The 22,786-nt window shown below is 36.2% G+C and overlaps 1 protein-coding gene across 1 annotated transcript in view; it reads left to right on the top strand.

Moving 5' to 3' along the window:
* Positions 1-22,472, top strand: part of Cfap95 (cilia and flagella associated protein 95) — a 63,121-nt gene extending 40,649 nt beyond the window's left edge. Inside the window, exons 5-6 of the mRNA XM_026389288.2 lie at positions 6,156-6,213; positions 22,284-22,472. Coding sequence (XP_026245073.2) covers positions 6,156-6,213; positions 22,284-22,472 — 247 coding nt within the window. The remainder of the gene's footprint in view (positions 1-6,155; positions 6,214-22,283) is intronic.
* Positions 22,473-22,786: the final 314 nt, after the last annotated feature.

Genomic DNA, 22,786 nt, shown 5'->3' with positions numbered 1-22,786 from the left:
ATGTGTCATATTTTTATGTTCCCTACAAGAACTTTGTAAGTTGGTTCCATCATCTGCATTCTGTGGAGGGTAAAACAGAGCACAGAGAAGTAACATGTCCCAACTCTCATAGCTGGTATGTGATAACAAGTCAGAATTTTAACTGAGACAGTTTAACATTAAAACTCATGATCTTAGACACTCTTGTATGCTATCTTGCCAACTAGGAGGCCTAGGATACATACCTTAGTTCTCTAATATTGCTTTTCTCTATAAAAATGGATATAACAATTACTACCTTTAGGCAGCTAGGTCCAGCGCACTTTAGCATTATATACATATGGTATTTTATTATGAGAATTGGCTCATACAATATGGAAGCCAAGAAGTCCAAACATCTGTTGTCCACAAGCTACCAGGAGAGCCTTTGGTCATTCTGTTAGAGTCTAAAGGTCTGAGAAACTGGGGAACTGATGGTATAACAACCACTTCAACTCTGAAAGCATGAGAATTTGTGGAGTAAAGGGCTGCTGATATAAATCCTAGAGTCCCAAGAACTAGAAGCTCTGATGTCTGAGGGCAAGAGAAAATGGATGTCTCAGCTCAAGAAGAGAGTGAAAATTTGCCTTTCCCCAGCCTGCTTGTTCTATTTGGGTTCTCAGTGGGTTGCAAGGTGCCTCAGTAGGTAGAAGTAGGAGGAAATGACAGGGACATCAATATCAGCACAATATGATATATATTTTTTTAAATAATGGTTGCTCTAAAGAATGGAACGGAATTTCCCAGAAGGGTCGCAATCTTTCCTCCTTCCCCACTGCAACATAGATACTGTGTGGCCCTCTGTGACTGGACTTGTCTTAATAATAGATGCTGTTCTACTGCTTCCAGCAATGAGATTAATTTCAAATTAATTTCCTGCTTCTTTGGGTCTCTTACACAGATTCAGATGCCTAGATGGGACCATGTGATTTGGTGAGTAGATGTCACTCACCTTTGTCATGACTGCCAGGGTGTTGGGTGAGAAAATATGTCTTGCCTCTAGACACAACAGAAAAGAAACAGCTGACCTTTAAGCTTCTTCCAAGTTTAAAATTAATCCACTGTGACTCTGTGGATTTGGGTATATCATCTTGTCACTGCTTCACACGTGTTACCACTGGTGTTTTTACATGTATAGATACTTTAACACCATAGCTCTAATGATAACTTGAATATCAGACTTCTTTCTCTTTCTCATCTTACAAAACACCTTTAGTTGTTCTTTATCTTGGAAGTTGTCTCCTAGCTGCACCTGTTAAAGGTCGAAGAGGGCATGTGTGACAAATGGTGGGAGGTGCTGGGTGAAAGCCAGCTGTCTAACGTCCAAGCATCCTTACAGCGTGGCATTATCCTGTGAATTTATCAGCATCTGGTCTTCGGTTTTGCATTTCCAGAAAGATCATTTTATCTGTGCTTCAGAATCTATCTGACTCATGGAGATTGACTTGTGCTCATTAAACTCATAAGAAAAGCCAGAATTCTAATTAGTTAATTTATAATGAGAAATAAAATTTTCAAGCACACTAGACAGTCATGTCAGCCTAATAAAAGCATTCTCCCTGTGTAAAAAACCATATGGGAAGCCAGATTATAATCAGAATGTGGTTCAGTGTTTGGAATCTGAGCCAGGGGAGTTGGTTATATGATTATAGTGATTAATGACCTTAGACTCTGATTGTAATAGGACTCTTTCAGTTGTAGGTGACAGAAACACATCATCATGGGCAAAAGAGGGGTTTATTAAAGTACTGGAATGCCTCATGGAACTATGGTGAAATCTAAGGGGAAACCTGGCTCCAGGGTTGACTGCAATCAGGAGTAAAATACCTCCAGGATTCTCTTCCTGTTGGCTCTATTTGCTCCCTCCTCTTTGCCCTCAGAGTTCCTCATTTTTTTTCCATTCGTCCTCCCATTATCAATCAGCATCCACTTGTCAGAGAGAACATTCAAGTGTTTGGTTTTTCAGGATTGAAAAACTTGCTTTGCTTAGTGTGATATTCTCAACTCCATCCATTTACCTGGAAATGCCATAATTTTATTCTTTTTTAATGCTGAGTAATATCTAATGGATGTGAAATGGTACTTTATTTTGCTGTACTTTGCGTTTCACTAATTATTGGATTTACAACAGAATTTTAAGACTGAATTTATTTCCAAATAGTAATTGGCCATGCTGGTCTTTTACATTGTGAATTGACAGTTAATAGCCTTTGTGCATTTTCAACTGAGATTTTGTCTTGTTGATTTGTGAAAGTGTTTTAAAATTTATTCTAATAAATACAGGTACTGATCCTGTTTTGGTTAAATTTATAATGAATTTCTTTCTCTGGCCTATGACTTTCCTTGTAATTTTATTTTTGATGTCTTTTGATCAACACAAGTTTTGAAGTGTAATTTAGTCAGTACTTCAATATTAAATGTCAAACTATAAGCTTTTTAAAAATTACACACACACACATATACATGTATATGCATATATACATATATACACATGTATATGCATACACACATGTATGTGCATGCACACGTGTATATGCATATACATATATGTATATGTGTATACATATGTATAGGTATATATGTATTCATACGTGTGTATGCATATATACATGTGTATGTATATATACACTATATGCACATATACATGTGTAACATGCATAACATATGAATACATATGTAACATTTTTGTAAGACTAACCAGTTAGTCCAGTACCATTTGATCCACCCTTCCCTTGGTAATTAACAAAGCCATTCTATCATATGCCAAGTTCTCATATTAAACAGGACTATTTCTGAGCTCTAGAGCTTTATATTCTACTCTGTTGGTCTATTTGTATATTCTTGCACTGATACAACACTGTATTAATTACTACATCTTTATGCTATGTCTTGATATCATCTTCCTTTTCAAAGTCATCTCCTCTGTCCTTGGCATTTCTATGACTCCAAAAAGTTAAGATTTGTTTAACAAGTACCATGTAACACCTTGCTTTTGTGTTTGGCTTTTCTGTTTATTTAAATATGTTGGATTTTCCTGGACTAGCAACAATCATAGGTAATTCTACCAAGGGGAAATAAGTTTGGGCAGTTTGCTCAGTATTTTAGTTTAAGAGTGCCCTCTTCTGTTAGGATATTGAAATAAAGTTAATTTAATTGGTGACACTGGATGGAGGGTAGAAGGTGGAGGGAGGAAGGAGGGGTACTGATAATGTGGTATCATCTTATAGTTCCATGATCTTTAATTTTTGGTGTTTGATTTTTTTCCCACCTTCCCAATTGCCCCTATTTTCCCCAGAAGCAATGCCTTCTCTTGACTGCCGTTCTGGTCCTTTGTACTTGGCAAATCATGGTCCAGATCCTCTAATTTGAGACTTTTCTCAGTATCTCCCCATATCAGGGAAAGATGCTCTCTTTCTGGAGTTGATGTCATCTGTGTCCTACCCCTGCCTCACAAGGGACCTACTACCCTCTGCTCTCTTCCATGTAATCCTGCCTGACTCTGTCCCAGCGTGGGCTTTGACCTGACTCTGCACATTGATTGTGGATTGTTCTGCCTGCCTACAAGTAAACTGAAACTTGTAATGTCAAAAGAAAAAAAATTATAACAAATTTAAAGGTCTTAGTTGGCTTTTACTTGCAATTCTAGAGTCAGGTAGCACTTCATCCTATAAAATAAAATGAGCTGTTCAGAGGTTGGTTTTAGAGACAGAAGGCTGAAGAAACTAAGAACAAAAAGTGGGTTAGTTGTTTCAAAGTTGTTTTTGTTGTAAAGGGTAAAACAGAGGTACCTCCCTTGTTATACTATCTAAAACTGGTTTGCTGGGAGGCTATCAACTCTCTATCTCTCCTTATTTCTTGGCAAGTCAAATAAACAACTTGGTTTTGGCTTGGTGGCATGGAAACTCAGCATGAGATTTCATTTTGGTTTGTTCTGTTGGGCCTATTGTCGAAGCTCAGTTCAAACCAATGATTTCTTATACATTTTATTTAATAATAGTATTTTCTATCTTCTATTATGCTTCAATTATAGGTATGTGTATGATTTAATTTTCTTTGTTGTTGACGTGTAAACAAGAAAGGTATATGTACAGATTTGGATTTAAGCAACCAAAGGTTGAAGAAATGTGTTAAAATTTTCCTCTATGACTGTACATCTTTCATTTCATCATTGTGATTCTGTCTTTTTATGCTTTATGTATTCTATACATCATTGGTTTATTGACTTAGGACTATTATATATCATCTTGGTGACTTGTCCCTTTAATCAGTTGGTAAATATCTCTTTAACAAGTAACTTTTGACTCTAAGTCTTATGTTTGCTGTTAGTATAAGAATATAATTTCTTTTAGAAAAGTGTTTATATATATTTATAGACTTTTACTTTCAAGCTTTCTTTGAAAATAATTTAATGTTGAGTATTAAAGCACATATTTGGACACTCAAAAATAATTTGATGTTCAATTTAAGTCTGAGAAAATGCCTTCACTAAGGAGTGTAACCATTTTACTTTCATGTGGCTGCTAAGATACTTTACGATTTTAATTTGTCCTATGGGTGGAAATCATTTTTCCCCAATTTTTTAAATTTTCTTTTCCTTCCTTTTTTAAAGATTGGTTTTTCTTTTTAAAATCTCATTTACCAGTTTGAAAGTTACACATCCAATTTTTCTTTTGACAATCAGTGCTCAAAACTCTGGTGTGCAACAGGAGACACCTGGCAGGATTGTTATACTATACTTGCTGGGCTCCACCCATGGAGTTTCTAATTCAACGGGCTTGGGGTAGAACCCAAGTGCATTTGGCCCTCCAGATCCACAGTTTCCCATTTGCATGTTCAAACCAGCCAGACTGAATATATTTTTTAAAAGTGTGTATGTACTGAACATGTACAGACTTTTCTCCCTTCAGTATTCTCTAAATAATGAAGTATAAGAATTATTTAAGCATCATTTATATTGTATTAGGTATTATAAGTAACCTAGAGATGAATTTCAGTTCATAGGAGGATGTGCACAGATTATGTGCAACTACTATATCATTTTAAATAAGGGATGTGAGCATCCACAGATTTTGTTATTCACTGGAGTCCTGGAACCAATTCCCCTGCAATACCCAGGGATGACTATATTTGCATTTCTGTCATGTTCCCTGGTGCTACTGCTGGGGACTACACCTGGAGGTAGGAGTTGGTGGTCATCACCAGGTTAAATACTAACAACTGTAGCTGATAACCCATTTGAGTTGGACTTTGTTATTTTAGAATTCTTGTTAAAATATCTTACTTTCCAAAGAAATTAGGTGGTTTCCTTGACCATCTAGTCCTGTAATATAGCCAGGAATAGAAGTAGGGTTGTAATTGCTCACAGGAGAATAATTTCCCCTTATCCTAAGCTCCAGGAGGAGACTTTCTTGCAAGTGTCACTGGGCTGGGACCTGTAGTTTCTCTGGTCTCTTTTATGTAGAAGTGCAGACTTTACAGATTCTCAGCTGCAAACTGGAGTTTAGCTCTTTGTCTCATGTGAAGCTAAGGCTATTTCTCTTGACCTGAAGTTAAAACTCCCCCTCCAAGACTGGGCCAACAGCTTTTATAATTTCCCCTTGTAGTGAGTGTCCTTTTCATTTCTCACATCTCTGCGTTTCCCTTTTGAGCTTGGCTAGGCTTGTCCTTTGTGTGTGTGGAGGTGTTCCATCCAGCATTTCTGTGTGTTTAAGGGGGTAGGGGCTGGGTATACTCAGAGTTCTCAGTTTACCTAGTTGTCTTCTATTGTCTCTTCAGCTGTCATCCTAAAGAGAATGTGGAGAAAAGGGCCAAAAAGGTTTCAGAATCAAGTAGAGAGTAGCAAAGAGAATTCCTGGAATGCAAGTCACCTGAGTTCAGGGACTTGGGAGTTGGTAGCCACAAATTTTACTCACATAGAAGAGTAGTAGGTGGTGCTATATTGAAGTAATGGAAGGAGGGATACTTGCTGGTGGTGGGTGATGCTATAAAAAGAGCCTGGGGTAATTGTGGGGTTTAAATATTTTGTTGGGGCCAGTCTATCCTGATGTTTTTATTTCATGCAAAGTTTATAACACTAACATTTTAAAATTTCTTCTTTTTCGGAATCCTTTTATCAGATGTTGACTTATCCCTTTTAGGTATACAATGACAACATACGCTGAAGATTATGTTCCACCACATGATTATCCTCCACGTGTGAGTACAAGAACCACAATCTAAAATTTATGTACTTAAAATGACAGATTGCATCTAGTATAAACAGTTGATCTCATGAAGAAAGAAGAAGTTGCTGAGATTTATGATGTTTTATATTTATTTAGATATATTAGCTGTTTGTGAAAGTCAATAGAATATTTTATGGTTATAATTTATTTTTGGAAGCTTATAGATTTTAGGGTGGAAAATATTGCAGTGTCCAAAACATATTAATCACTTTCTTTCTCATCTCGTTTATTGCTCCCATCTTAAACTTAATTTATTTGGAATGAGAACCTACCTTTTATTTGTATCTTATGGACACATGAATATGTGGCTTAATTTAGCTCTGGGAAATGTGTATGTTGATTTTTAAAAGGTCCAGTTCAACTTTAAATATATTTGTACTTTAAGAACTATACAGTAGGGCTCAGTTGTATAGCTCAGTGGCAAGGTATTTGCTTAGCATGTGTGAGACCTGGGTTGATCCCCAGTATCAAGAAAATGAAAAAAAAAAAGAAAATATGCAACAAAATTAGCTTTGCTTAGAAGTTTTAACCAATAAACATGAGATAGAAAAAAAGATATTTAAATATTGATAAAAAGAAAAATAAGACATTGTTATGTTCAGATTCTGTGATTATCTACTTAGGAGAACCAAGATATTAAAACTAAGGAATAATTAGAATGAATAAAATAGTTTTCCTTCATACCAGCATTAACCAGCTAGTAAATTATAAAGGAAAAAAAAACATACAAATTATTACAGTAACACAGATTTAAAAATACTTTTATGGAAAAATATTTACCAAGGTGAGTAAAAGAAGATGTGATGTTTCATCTCCAAAGAGGGCAGAGGCTACTTCCCCATCAAGAGGTGATTGATCGTCCCTCTGTCTCTTGAATCTGGACTGTCAGGTGACTGATTTGGTTAGTAGGGCATTGCAGAAGTGTCCCTGAGTCAGCTGTAAACCTTACCTTAAGAATACTGCTTCTGCCTCTTGAAATGAATTACCATGTAACAAATCTAGGCTACTCTGTTAAAAAGAGAGGCCACAGGGAGGAACACTTAGGAGCTTGTCTTAGAAGTGAGCAAGTCATCTTGGACCTCCAGCTTGTATGAGACTGGACTCTGACTCCAGCTGACCCTGACGGGGAAACCCCCGAGAGAACACAGGGACAGAAGCTGCTAAGTTCGTTTATTTGTTTTTTAAAAATCAAAAAATAACTGAGACAGAAATCTTGAATGAAAAAGAATAGCTAGCATTTAAAGGAACTGAAAAATTAATAATAAATTAAATTTATAAATTTAATATAACTCCAGTGGTTTGTTTTCCATCAGAATTTAGGATTCTAAGAATTATTTGAAAAAACAAATAGATGAGAATAAAATATATATGATAATTTTAAGGAAGTAAAAGACTTATAATATTACCTTTAGTATATATTATATTCTTATTTTAAAATAGCATTCAAACCAGAAAAACAGCAAATACAATAGTTTAATATATTGATAAACTCAATACATACAGAACTCAGACTTATGGCAAGGAAAATGTTAAAAACTTTAGAGAAACAATCAAAGGACATATAAAGGTAACTTACAAAAGTATGAAATATAATTAACTAATAAATATAGGTAATAAACCAATTGACAAATAATAAAATACACGAGTTACAATATAAGAATTTTTTAACTAAAATATTGGCAATATTTTTTAAAACAATAATCCTCAGTGAGGTGAAGAATGGAGTGAGATGTGTATTTTTTCTGTTGCTAGGAAAACTAAATTGTTTCAATCTTCCTGGAAACGGATTTGACAATATGCATTAATATTCCATTTGACCTAATAATTTTCCCTCTAGAAAATCTCCCAATGAGGGCTGGGGATGTGGCTCAAGCGGTAGCGCGCTCGCCTGGCAAGCGTGCAGCCCGGGTTCGATCCTCAGCACCACAGACCAACAAAGATGTTGTGTCCGCCGAGAACTAAAATATAAATATTAAAAAATTCTCTCTCTCTCTCCTCTCTCACTCTCTCTTTTAAAAAAAAAAGAAAATCTCCCAATGAACAATTAATCAAATGAGAAACAAAATTTATATCAAAATATGCTAATTACTTAATATTTATATGGCAAAACTTGGGAATATCTAAATATTTCTATTAGGAATGGTGTTAACTATAATCATATGATGAGATATTGTACAGTCTTTATAATGCCATAGATAGTTCTTAGTGACTTAATAAATCTTCATTGAAGGTTAAAAAAATTAAGATGTCAAATTATGTATTAAGTTTACCCTAAATGGTTAAAATATAGAGGAAATTTAAAAACTAAAAAAAATGTTGAAGTACTAGTAAATTTGGCCATTGAATGTTGAGATTCTAGGTGATTTTCTTCATCTTAATCCTTTTTAGAATTTTCCCATACAATAAGCATTATCATTAATAATTAGAAAATCATAAGGAAGTATATTATTTAAATATACACTTCAGAACTATTTCCTTATTTATAATGGCCTTATCTCAATCCTTGAGCAAAAGGAAGTTGCATGACACCTAACTAAACACAAAAGGGGCTGGTGGGGCTGTAGCCCAGAGGCAGAGCGCTTCCATAGCGTGTGTGAGGAACTGAATTTGATCCTTAGCACCACATAAAAATAAACAAATAAAATAAAGGCATGCTGTCTATCTACAACTAAAAAATTAAAAGAAAAAGAAACTCACAAAATTCAAAGAACTAAATATAATAAATTTAAAGAATGTGAGCTTTATTTTCAGGGCACATCAATTTTTACCCATTATATTTTATGTTCCTGTTTTTAATATTTTCAGCATTGTTTCTAATATTTCTCGCTTTGCTTGTTACCACATCAGTAGCACAGCATGCTGTAGCAGTTGTTTAGATTTATTGCAGACTTCTGTTTGTTCACTTCTAACTTCCGTGCCAGAGTAAATGATTTCAAGGCATACTTTTAGCACTGCTTCTAATATCCACATTTAATGAGTGCTTGCATTATATTGTTACAGGATACAAAAAATATTTTAAATTATAATAACAGTAAATGGTTAAAACCCAGCAGTGGAGTGATGGAACTCTGACAATGAAGTTACCATGCATGAAAATGTATGACTCACAAAATATTGAAAAAGAGCATATTTTTGACTTCCTAGAGTCATGGCATGTGGCCTTAGCAGAAGTTAGTTTCACCACTCATTCATCCTACTATGTTTGCCATTATGTAATTCTCGAAGAAATATGAAAGCATTTGGATGCCTATTATTTCAAACATGCATGAACCTATCCTTCAATTTTCATATTATGTTCTGTTACATTTTCTTAATTCACTTTTATATAAAGTGGGGCAGAATTATTGGAAGTAAAGGGAATGCAAGTTGTCATCTAATAGCGCTAAATAAAGACAAGGAAAGATAGATAAAGACAAAGAAAGCTAATAAGTCATTTCCAAGGAGAGGAATGGAAAAAAATTGTGATCTGTATCTTCTGAACTCCATTTCTTAAGCTGGAGGCTCATTAATGCATCTCAATTTTGCTTACAGATATCTTCTCTTAAAAGCTTCTCCATATCCTAAAGAGCTAGGACAGAGGATAAGTTGCAGAGAAGGTATATTAGAGAATAGGTCCAAGGCTGATGGATTGATGTGCAAGTCCTTAGGACAAGGCAGCAAGCTGAAGATAATAGTAGGGAGTTTACTGACTCTAGTGAGATGAGCAAGGAAAAGAATTAGTTCGGCTCAGGGACTGGCAAGCTCAGGAAGTTAAAAGGTCAAAGACAAAAAATACAGATTTAAAAAAAAAACAACAACTACAATATGAGAGCAGCTTCAGGAGTGAGAGAGCTAGAAGAGGTCATGATTGAAGAGAGGTGTATTAGAATTTACTCTATTTCAGAGGTAGGACAGTTCTGGAAAATGACAGAGGATAAGGTGTAGCCATGAGAGTGAGTTTCTAACATGTATCAAATTCATTAATTTGAAAAAGTGAAGGCATGATAAACCAGGATGTTGGCTAGATCCAAAGTATGGATGTTGGAAATTAATATATAAGAGGGCAGGACAGAGGGCAGGGCCAAAGACTGTGAATCAGATGACCAGCCCCCAGTGAACTTCAGCAGCACCTGAAAGTTGGTGGCTCTTTCCAGCCATGCAGCTATCAATTATTCAGTCACAAGTATAAAGCATCTTTTTGTCTTTTTTACTGGAATTGCCTTTTGAATTGTCTTTCTAGGTGTATGAGTATTTCCAAACCCAAAATTGTTGTATAATCTAGTTAATTTATAAATAGAAAGCTGAGGAAGTTTTCAATTATTATGTTTTAAAAGTTAGCCTGCATTCCAAATGGACCTCAGCACTGCATGCACTGTCTTATAGTAAAGAAAAGAAGCTGTTCTGTTTTAGAGTTATTTATAACAAAAGCAGGATTGGCCTGCCCTACCCCTGGGTCTCTGTGCACTGGGATACACATAGCATTGTTAAAATACTGTATTTCTGTGCTGATTGGAAATTATCTGTGGTTTGAAATCCTCCAGGACCCTACTGGCCCAGACCTCCCTTGGATCTCTGCACTCAGCAGTGCATGATGATTTTCCTTGGCCTGAAACACTTTACCTTCATAGGCGCCTCCCTCCATTACAATAGATAAATAGAAAAATATATTTTTGATTGAATTGGTATAAAGACAAATATAATTCACTTGGATTTTTTCCCTTGGGGAGGACATTTAAAACTTATTAAAGAAATATATATTTTAGGCTCTATTTCTCATTAGCATTTTTGCAGAGAAACGCCCCCCCCCCTTTTTTTAAACACTACTTGAATCCTTGTCTATTTGTCTTGTGAGGTTTTTGTTTTTTTTTTTTTTTGGTACCAGAGTTGTGAGCCTCGGGGCACTTAACCACTGAGCCACATTCCCCAGCCTTTTTTTTTAGATAGGGTTTTGCTAAATTGCTTAGGCCTTCCTAAATTGCTGAGGCTGTCTTTTAATTTGTTATCCTCCTGCCTCAGCCTCCTGAGCCACTGGGATTACAGGTGTACCACTGTGCCTGGCTCTGTATTGTATTTTATAGCTGTATTTGTGAACCTGTTATTGTTAACCCTCCTGAAATTATTACCAATGTACCTACCACTGAGTATTTTTGCATAAAACTAAAGTACTTAACACTCATTTTTTCCTGGGAAGTACTTTTTGACTTTTATATCTTATTTTAGGCAAAAATTTCTATATAATAGCTACTATCAATGTAAAACACAGCTCTTGCTCCTTAGGAAGTAAGTTTATTCAGGGCCAAATATAAGGGACCAGGGCCTGGGAACATGAATACATGTTACCATACATAATATGTTTTGTAATGGAGAAGGTTACATGAACAAGGAAAAAGTCATAAATTGACATATTTGCCATTACATGGGTGGGGGCTTCAGGTAGGGGGCTGGAGCAGAGCAGGGCATTTCTTCTATAGGTTTCAGCTGACATCTTACCGCCTTCTTAGCTATAGGGTTGCTGGAGGCTAGGAGTTGCTAAGCCTAGTGATGTAGTCCAAGAGTTTTACCTAGTGATTATGAGGAAGTTAGTTCAGAAACAGAGATTGGAAGATCATTTTGGTTCTTGAGCTGAAACATTTCATCTTTCCACAATTACAGTGTGTTCTAATCAACCCAAGTCAGCCTACAGGATCTTTTTTTTTTTTTAAATTTCACTTGTTTATTTTTATGTGGTGCTAAGGATTGAACCCAGGGTCTTGCGTGTGCGAGGTGAGTGCTCTACCGCTGAGCCACAACCCCAGACCCCCTGCAGGATCTTCAATATAGATGGGTTCCTTCAGAGAACTTCAGTACACACTGCCATTGGTTTGGGGCCCTGAGATGTTTGTGGATATTATATAATCAGCATGATTTTCTAGTTTAATGATCATTTGGTAGAGTTTGTTTTTTAAAATGGCACCTGCATTTTTAGATTGTGGTAAAATATACATTAACAAAATTTACCATTTCAACCCCCTTTTCTTATATAATCCAGTGGTATTAAATGCATTCTCACTGTTATATTCTTTTTTTAAAAAATTCTGATTTTTAAAAGCCATTAAAAAACTTAATGGGCTCCTAGAAGCTTCATGGTCCCTAGGCACTGTGCTTCCTGTGTGATGTCTACCTGGGCCTAGCCTGGACCTCCAAGAAGCCAGGTCAGTACCTGGATGCCCAGGAACCTCAGGACTTGCTCAGTCAGACGGGATGGTAAATATTTTTCATATCATCCAGACCTCAGTGCTTCTTGGCTACAGACAGAGGTGGGCATGGGAGCAGCACCACTATGGGGCCCTTTATTAATTAGCTTTATTCACAGCAAAGGAACTTCCTGAAGAATGGAATGGCACTTTTTTTTTTTTTTTTTGCTTCTTGAAAAAGGATGCCTACCTGGGGCCTTTAAAAGAAATCAGGAATGACTCACAGAAAAACAAGAAGAACTGAGACAAAAAAATGAATTTGGAACAGGGTAGAGCTCTATAGGAAGCATCACTTCTCTGAAATAAATTAGCTGTCAATGCCCAGTTCTTTCTAAGACCTTTAAATTGTGTCTTTATTCTTGGTCCCTCTGGTTTTCCCTGGTTTCATTTCAGTATAGACAGGCCTGCTATTTTCCTTTTTTTCTTTTTCAGCTGTTTTAAAAATAATAGAATGGGAAGTTGTGTGATATAAATTTGTTCACATAAAATAATCATGTATAAACTTTGTAATCTGGGATAAATGTGGTTCAGCTAAACTTGTACCTTGGAAATTAAGGCTGACATTTGAGTAGATAATGTTCTAGGCTCCGTAATGTGTCTTCATTGCTTTTATTTCAGTTCTACTTTTATTTGAACAGCATCTGAACATATTCACTATTTAATTTTCCCCTTTTTTCCTATTAAGTTCTGACTCATTATCTGTTAACAAAAGAATAATTGCCAATTACTGAGTATGCTTGTTTGTCTTTTTTATATTGAATGAAAGGAATGAGATTTTTAGAATCTGTTAATGAGGTAGTGATGGGGGTGGAATTGGAGAAGAAAGAGGTCATGAGGTTGTACCTCCTATCTTATTATTCACGTCAGAGTTTTTTTTTTTTTTAACATAATGCTGTTTCCTCTATTACTTGGATCCAGAAAGAGATGGTGATCTTCCTGAACTTAAGAATTCTGCCCGAGAGACCTCAATGTGTATTATATATATGTGTGCTCATCTTGTAGGTATGTGTAGGCATATTTTTGTAGCTTGATAGGCAAATGATTCTGACTCTGAGTCTCATGTCATTCTGCCGGTATCAAGGACCACATTTCTAGGCCACAGCTGCAACCTCAGGATCTGCTGGTAGTTGTTCGTGTAGCTCTACAGGGCTTCTATAACTTCCCCTTTTGATTGGGATACAATAGGACTTGCCTTCCTGCATACAATATAGAGTTGCTGGTGGATAACACGAAGGAAGAGGAAATGAAGGAAAGGATAGAAGAAAGATGGGAGAAAAGAGAAATGGAATAGCATTTGTTGAATGTCTACTATGCTTCAGGCACTGGCCTACCTGGTTTTCTTACCTGCTCAATTAACCCTCACAGTTACCCTGGGAAACCATCCCTATTACAATTATGTATTAGAGAACCTATTCAATAAAGAGTAGTCATGACATAGCAGATGTGTCCAAAGTGAACTTGAGCCTGACTCCAGATGGCAGGCTTTCACCCACCCTTGTACAAACTAGACTCAATTGCATAATCCAATGCTGTAGGCCTTGGTGGTCTGAGCGGAAGATTAGTGGGTTGGACAGCCATGATGATTAATTTTCTATGTCAACCTGGTTAGGCTATGATGCCCACTTGTTTAGTCAAATACTAGCCTAAATATTGCTATGAAGCTATTTTGTAAAATGACTAATATTTATAACCAGGTGATTTTAAGTAAAGGAGATTATCCTCAATAATGTGGGTAGGCTTCATCTAATCAGTTGATAACCTTAAGAGCAAAACATTGAGGCTTCATGGGGAAGAAGAAATTCAGCCTCAAGACTGTGGCATAAAAATCCTGCCTAATTTTAGCCTGCCTACCTGCCCCAAGGATTTAAGATTTGCCAGCCCTCACACTCTAATGTAATCCAGTGAGCTAGTTCCTTAATATTTGTCTCTCCCATTGTTTCTGTTTCTCAGGACAGAATGATCTTTACAGGCCCTTTTACTCTCAAATTCTAGTCTTTGATTTGACTCTATCTCATTGATTCTGTTCCATTGAAACTGCTATTTATTTTATTGCTATTTATTTTATGACCAAGTAATCTTCTTGATTAAAGTCCTTGCCAGACATTTAATTGGAGGCTGCTTGAAAATTAGCAAGTAAATATTTTAACTCCCTATTCATCTCATGTATCACCAACAGCCTTGAAATTGTGGATTATCACTTCTCAGGATGTATTTTTTAGTATTGTGTCTTTTCAGTAGAAATATACTGTTTATCCTGAGACTTTACTTTTTATTTTATTCCCCCTCCCTTATTTTCCCCAGTACCAGCGATCCAGTTCAGGATCTCTCATGTACTAGGCAGACACTCTGCCACTGAACTACATCCCCAGCTCTCTTTCAGATTTTTACTTTTTGAGACAGGATCTTACTAAATTGCCTGCATTGGACTTGAACTTGCCTCAGCCTGCTGAATACCTGGGATTATAGATGAGCACCACCATGCCCGGTTACCTTTGTCTGATATTACTTTCTGAAGTTAAATAATCAAGCTCTGCTTTTTGTTTATGAGTTAGGTCATACAGCTCATTTCTACTTCAAAGAATTTGGGATCATGAGAGATTTCTTTTCTTTTTGATTACGCTTAATTTCTACAGTGAACATATTTGACTTTTGTAAAGAGAAAAAAGTTTTTAAAATCAAGAAAGCTAGGTTTCAGATTTATATATAACCCATTAGAAATATAAATCAGTGGCAGAGGCAAATGTCTTAACATAAATTGAAGAATAAGAAAAATGATATTTGGGGCTGAGGTTGTGGCTTAGTGGTGGAGTGCTTGACTAGCACATGTGAGATACTGGGTTCGATCCTCAGCATCACATAAATAAATAAAATAAAGGCATTATGTTCACCTATAACTATAAAAAAATATATTAAAAAGTGGTATTTGTATTTTATATGGTTGAAATGATAGGACTAGTCAAACTTTGTGCATTAAAAAGAAAAAAATATATTAGTATCTAATGTTTGATAGCACTTTGCTTAGTTTTTGAGCTGGCCATAACTAAAATTGTGTGATATTAATCTTTTAAAGTCATCTTATTTTGTGGCAATTTTGTTCATATGAAACCTTATTATGTTGACAAGATTTATCTATGATATACATACTTATGTTTATACCCACAGACTAAATTTCTTTGTACTTCTTTCCATGACTATTTTCCCATTGATGAATATCTGTAATTGTTACAAACTCTTTCCATGGTAAATTTTATCAAGTAAGAAGAAGTATAGTAAATGTATCTTAAATACATAACAAAAATATATATCCCATTAGTTCCATATTTATTTTTGCTACATTTGGCAATTATTCTTGTATTTGTAATGTAATCATTGGGAGAAAAAAATATCCAATAAGAATAAAATCACTTGAAGTTTAGTGAAGGAAATGAGTATGGAGATCTGTCCCCTGATGCTCCCCAGGTAGATGAAGATAGATGTGGCCATAAGAGAATCGTTCTTTTCCTTCCACACCATTTTACATGTGTGCTTAGTAGAAAATTATTAGGGGAAGACAGGTCTTCAGTCAACTGCCTATAAGTGGGAAAATCTTCATACATGAGGTATACTGAAAATAATGAAGGGAAATAACACAGTAAAATATTTTTACATCCACTTTCATTTTATCCAATGTGACATTCACATAAATAAGTGTACTGCTTCAGATGCCATTTAAGAGTAAATGAAGTACCTCAAATGATTTTACTTCCAGCTGTACTAGGGAAGGATGGTCTTTGCTGTACTATGGCCAGGTGGCTAATAGCTATCTTTAATGGCGGACACAAGGTTAGTTCGCAGTGACTGATTTGGCCAGGAAACAACCCATTATGCATTTTTATGGATGAGCTAGATGAAAGAATTGAGACTATGCTTTCAAATTGTCTTATAATATAAATTACGCAGAGTTACTGATGTTCCAGAAGGCAGGTCTAAAACTGAAAATGACCTTGAAAAAAAAAACCAAAACTACCAAAAGTAAAAAAAAGTCCTAATGAAAGAGGATGAAACCAAATAATAAATGTAACCAGGGAACTGCCTACTGAAAGACTGGGTGAGGACTGAGGATACATTGACTAAGAAACTCAGTGTCAGTTAATTCTGAAAAAAAAAAAGATGCAGGAGATAGTGGTGCTGAGAATAAGAATACAGCAGTGAGGGTGGAGTGATGTGGGCCTCGTCCAGCCCATCACTTAAAGACACATTGATATATTTTACAGATTGCAGTGGGGAAAAGGGGTTAAACTGATCCTTCATAATGAGGAAGGGGCAATTGGGAAACCTACTCACTAATCTGTCTTGCCATGATCTATTAAAGAAAAAGAAGGAAGAGAAAGGGAAGAAAGTTTTCTTAACTGGTTTTCTGAAGGCTCTCTTTCTCCTGCAGTGATTCTCTGACTGCAATGTCAGCCGTTCCTGTTTCTGCAGGGCATGTTTTGCCCTCAGTGTTCCTTTCTCTGGCACTTTCTTTTCTGCCTTGTATGGGCTTGTTTTATTGAACTCCCAAACCTCTTCTGAAGCAGCACACTCAAAGGCAACTAGAGATCGATTTATACTGTTGCATTTGGTCGGATCTTGCTCGCTGTCATGTTTCCTTGGAAGTTAACATTATTGGCTACCGCTGCATTCTTCAACCTTCCTGCTGCTGCAGGACCTACAACATTGCAACACGTTCCTTACATTTCTTTCTCTGTCCTTCATGGCTTCTTTATGGCCCCACCTCTGGGCATCCCCAATATTTGGGCTCCAGAACCATGCTGCTTTCACTTTATATAATTTCAGGGAATTCAGCAACTCCCAGGGCTCTGCATCAACCATCATTTTCGGGTTACAACTTTTTATTGTTATATAATTTTAAACTTACAAGAATGTTGCAAGAATTACACAAGGAGCTCCTATATTAAGCAGTTTCCCCTGTGAGAGAAGACTAGATATTTATGCTCCTTTACTCTAAATAGACCAATGTGGATTTCTTAAGAACAAGGACACATAGCTCTGGTACATTATTCAACCTTAGGAAAATTGATAGAGTACAATTATGTAATCCACATGCAAATATAATGCATAGTACCAATAATGTTCTTTCTATTTTTTCCCTGCCAATGTTTACTGCTGGGCATGGGGCACTGACTTCTCTCCAGGCTTGGGCCATCTGTCCCATACCACCACCTTCCAAATAAATATTTTGTACTGATGTCATCTCAAAATAAAAAAGTCTAAAATGTGACTCATCATCTCCCCCTCTGAAAGAAGTCCTCCGGCACCCCCCCCACCCCAAGTCTTTCTTCTTTTTAGTAACATGATAACTCACCCAGCCATCCAGATTTGAAGTTGTGAATCATCTTTGGTTCTTCATCCCCAGTTAGTCACCTAAGTACTCTAAGTTCTTCCTGTGAAATGTGCCTTTCACTCTGGTTCTGCATAAACCTTTGAGTGCTAATTCTGACCCATTGCCCATCTTGGACAAATTCTTGCATTTACTATCTCCTATCTGAAGGGTTCAGAAAAAGCTTGCAAATGCCTGCCTGACTTTCAGTAAACTGTGAAGGAAATCCAAAACTGAGTAGCACCAAATAGTGGGCCAGCCATCAATGTGTAGTACTTCACAAAGCTGTCTCTGTACACAATTTCTAAATACTTTTCCCCACTCCATTATTTCCTAAGTCTTTTTTTTTCCCCCAGAACAGCTAAGATTTAACTATTAGATTAGGGCATTGAGCAACTTCCTGCTTCTGTCGACTCATGTATGTAGAGGAAGTATGTAATTAGCCTTCTTCCCAACCCACCTGCAGTAGGAAAACACTTAATTCTTTCCACCAAGTAATGCTTCCTTTGGTTCCACAGTAAACCTTTCTCAGTGGAAGTGTTTAATTTCTTTTAAAAAATATTCTCACTTCTCCCCATCCCCTGTATGCAGTAAAGAGCTAACACAGCAGAGCTGAGATTATTGTCCTTTAAAAAGCCTGATTGCAAGGCTTGTCTGACATGTAGAAATTTGGCTTTCAGGATAAGAATTCCATGAGTAGAATGGTTCACTGAGTATAATCCATTTGTGCAAACAATATGGTTTAGCCAAACATGTTTTACTTCTGGGAGTCTGAAATTTTGGAAGGCTGAGGATGCCTATGTGACCAGTCCTGAATAAAAACGTTGGGCACCGAGTTTCTAATGAGCTTCCCTAGTAGAGAGCATTTTACAATTCAGTGATGGGAGAATTATATTTGCCTGTGACTCCACTGGAAAGTGTTCTTAGAGGTTTGCACCTGGCTTCCACTGGACTTCTGCCCATGTACCTTTTCTCTTTGCTGATTTTTCTTTGTATCCTTTTGCTGTAATAAATCATAGCCATGAGTACAATTGCATATATACACAACTGTGAGTCTTCCCAGAAAATAATCAAACCTAGGGATGTTGATATATCCTACTTTTCTCTCTGAAAAGAAGAAAAAAACTGTGTTTTTCAAAAATGGCTGCGACTTGTGTTCCCATCCCATTTGATCTTACAATGTAATTTTGATGCTCTTTTCCCTGAGAGGCAGAGTCTATATTACCTGCCCTGGAAGTGATGCTCTGTGGATTTGGGAGCTGGCTAATAAGAAGAAGTGCACCTTCCTCCTGGTTCACTTTGTGGTGCTTATTCTCAGAACTTAGTTGCCATGTTGTGAGGAAGCTCAAGCAAGGACATATATATGGTTGTTCCATCCCACAGCCCAGCCAAGAACCCAGTGGACAGCCAACATCAACTACCAGTTGGAATAGGAGATGTTTCCAGCACCTAGCCCTCAATTTGCCCCAACTTTCAAGTCCTCACAGCTGACCCCCTTAGATGTTGTGGAGCAGAAACTCTGTACTTGCCATACCCTGCCCAAGTACCTGACCCCCAAAATCTTAAGACATAATAAGATGGCTTTTGTTTTATACTATGTGTGGTGTGGTTTGCAGCAATAGTAAAGGAAACTCTCCCTAAGAGGATATTCAGCTTTTGAAGAGGGGGATGTGACATAGCATCCTGATAACAGAGGGAAGGTGGAGTTTACCTGTAATGTTCTTTGCCTCTTCTGGGTGTCTCTGGGGGTTGCTGTGCTCTACCTGGTGCTTTTTTCCTTGCTGGCATTAATGGCTAACATGTGCACATTGTAATTGGCAGTTTTTTCTCTTTCTCTGTGGCCTTGTTTAGAGCCAAGAAGGTGCATTCAGGAAGAGCCAAGAAGGTGCATTCAGTTTCGATGTTCAACTCTGTAGCCCCATTTGCACCCCTTTCTACAGACTAGCAGCTACTTTCAGATCTTGTTTATGTAACAGGATATCAAAGATGGTTCAGGATAGATGACATTTAGAGGATCCTTCTGCTTGGTCATGGCAGGCAATTGAAAGGACAGTTTGAAAGGTGATCTGTTACCAGAGTTTTCCACAAGGATGTGGCCTGATGGCCCCCTATGTCTTTTTGCCATTATTTTCATTATTTATCTAATGCACTTCTTTCTGCCTAGGACAAAGGGACTTTGATTAAAGTCCAGGGATGGGAAAGTTGGCAATGGACCCTTTCTGGTTTTTTTAATTTTTCCCCTCTCTGCAATTCCCCAGGTAGATAGATACTTCCCTATAGTCCTCTTAACTCTTCTCTAAGCCATCAGAGCAAAGGATATTTTCCCTACACATGTGGAGAACTCCACGATTTGACATTTGATCATTGACATTCTGAAATACTCAAAACTGTCCATTGGATTACAAGGCTTACTGTACCAAAAAAAAAAAAATCCTATTTTTCATGTTAGAAGCTGACATTACTTTACTCTTTGGTGGGCATATTTCTGAAAAAAAAATTTAACCTTCTTTTGGGCAAATGAGTGGTACCATACATAGAAAGGGGAATAATTTTCAAATGACTCCCTATTTCATGGGTTTGACTTTTTTGTTTGCTTTGTTTTTAGAATTGCTTTACTGATACATCACTGATAAGGGGAGGCACTCAATGTTATCTGTATGAACAGGCAACTCTTTCTTAACTAGTTTTTCTAACTTCAGAATCACTACCCTCAATGCACTTATTCTTTTTTTTAAATACCAGCTTTATTGAGATATAATCCCACATACCACAAAATTCCCCCTCTTAAGTGTACAACTCACTGTTTTTTAGTATATGACATGGTTGTATAATGATCACCACAATTTCCAAACATTTTCAATTTTCAATCATTTCAATGTATGCTTAGACCCCATTTGTTTATCGGTCCATCAACTGATGATGTGAGTTATTGAGATCCAATTCTCAGCACGGTTTTTAATCCAGTCCTTTCCATTTCTAGTCTTTAGTACTTCTACTATTAGAATCATTTTCCTGAAATATAGAATTTCATCTTGTTGCTAATCTCACAAAAGCAGACCCTACTGTCTACCAATGAGATGATAAAGAAACACATTAATTTTGCACTTGAAATTCTCTTGAGTTTGACCACAATTGGGATGGGAACTAGAAGGTCCCATCTCCTTCTGTTGGTACAGTTTGAGACATTGTTGCTCAGATCTCATGGAAAGTACCTCTACCTAACCCACTAACCATTCAATCAACCACGATAACCGCAACCACCAACAACAATGGCAACAGCAAATAAAAACAAAAGCAAAGAAATAGCCCATTGGCAAAAGCTAAAGTCCAAAATATGTAAAATAATGACATGGATGTTATGTAGCTGTATGATTTCATAGTATATATATTTTTTCATCTCTTAATTATTAAAGGTTTCTAGTGGGACATTGGGTCTTTCCGCCAGTCACACCTAGTTTGTAGTCCAGGTTTAGTTCCCTATTATTTATTGGCTTTATTTAAAGTCTCTCCTTTTGAGATCTTAAGCAATTTGTCTTATGCGTGAAATAGGAGTAGTAATTCTTACTTCAGATCCCAGTGAGGGACTGAAAGATAAAAGCACTCAAGTACTGTGCCCAGCCCATAACAGGCACTCAATTGATAAATGGACACTATTATGGTTGAACATATGGTTAAAATTTTCAGTTTTCAAGAAAACCAATCTTAAGATTGGAACTACTTTGGTGTTATTCATTGTTTTATAGCTTTGGCAATTTAATTTCAATATTGTCCTCGTGCTTTAAAATTAGAGCCAATTTAAAGCAGAAATTAGATAATCAGTTAAAAGGCTTTATGTTCCACGTCCACCATCATGCCGGTGGACTACAAAAGAATCAATATTTCCTTTAGAAATGGTCAATGATAATGTCTTGTTTTATTACAGTGAAGCTTTTATGAAGTAGCCTAAGGAAAAACATCTTACACTATACTGGGTGATGTTGAGGTCAATTTCTCATAGGAATGAATCCAGACTGTGGCATTTACCATTGTGGGAAGTCTGACTTGGTAGCGATTATTAAAGATGCAACCCAAGATGATGTTCTTTGAAATGGTTATACATATATTAACAACAATAACAACAATGAAACGTGTTGAATGGTAGTTAAATTTTAATGTTTGGTTTCATTTGGATGATCATAAAACTTCAATTGCTTTTTTATGCCATGTATTCAGAATTTAGAAAAAATTTACTTGCATTACAATTTACCTTTTTACTTTTATAAAAAAAATATAAACTGGATTTTTCTTTCTGATTTTGAACTACTTATAAAGGCAATAGTCATTTGCTGGAGTCATGTGTTGAGAGAATAAATTTATTAATTGTTAAAATTTTACTTTTGGTTATAAGAATAATATATTAAGATCAAATTTTGGAGATCTTTTGTCTTTACATATTTTAGACATTCAATGTTATTTCTCTTTTTCTCATAGATTCCTCTCTGTCAAGATGATTACTCAATAGTCCACAGAAAATGCCGTTCACAGTTCACAGACCTAGATGGTTCCAAAAGATTTGGCATCCACACTTGGCATGATGAGAGTGGGATTTATGCAAATTCAGATGTAAAACAAAAACTCTACTCATTGACTGTTAGTCCTATTGTACCCTTTTTAAAATAATGTATTGAATCAGTCCTTTGGATAATGAAAGAATAATGGATATAACAGTTGATGATTGCCTGTCTTAATAAATGCAATGGAATTAGGTTCCTTTAAACCCAAATTCTTTTATTCTAGACCAGTGTGTTTATGACTTTATTTTCATAAGTTACTTTGTCTTTTCACCAAGTTTAGTATTCATACCACTCAGGGGATGAAATTCTAGATGGTATTTGTGGCAATTTTACTTTATTTTGTTTTATGTACTGTGTATTTCTTTTAAAATTTATTAGAATAAGTGGATAAAACTAGTATAGTCAAGCTTATGATTACCT

The sequence above is a fragment of the Urocitellus parryii genome, chromosome 4 (assembly GCF_045843805.1).
Source record: "Urocitellus parryii isolate mUroPar1 chromosome 4, mUroPar1.hap1, whole genome shotgun sequence".
Lineage (NCBI taxonomy): Eukaryota > Metazoa > Chordata > Mammalia > Rodentia > Sciuridae > Urocitellus > Urocitellus parryii.
This window is presented reverse-complemented; position numbering and strand designations above follow the sequence as displayed.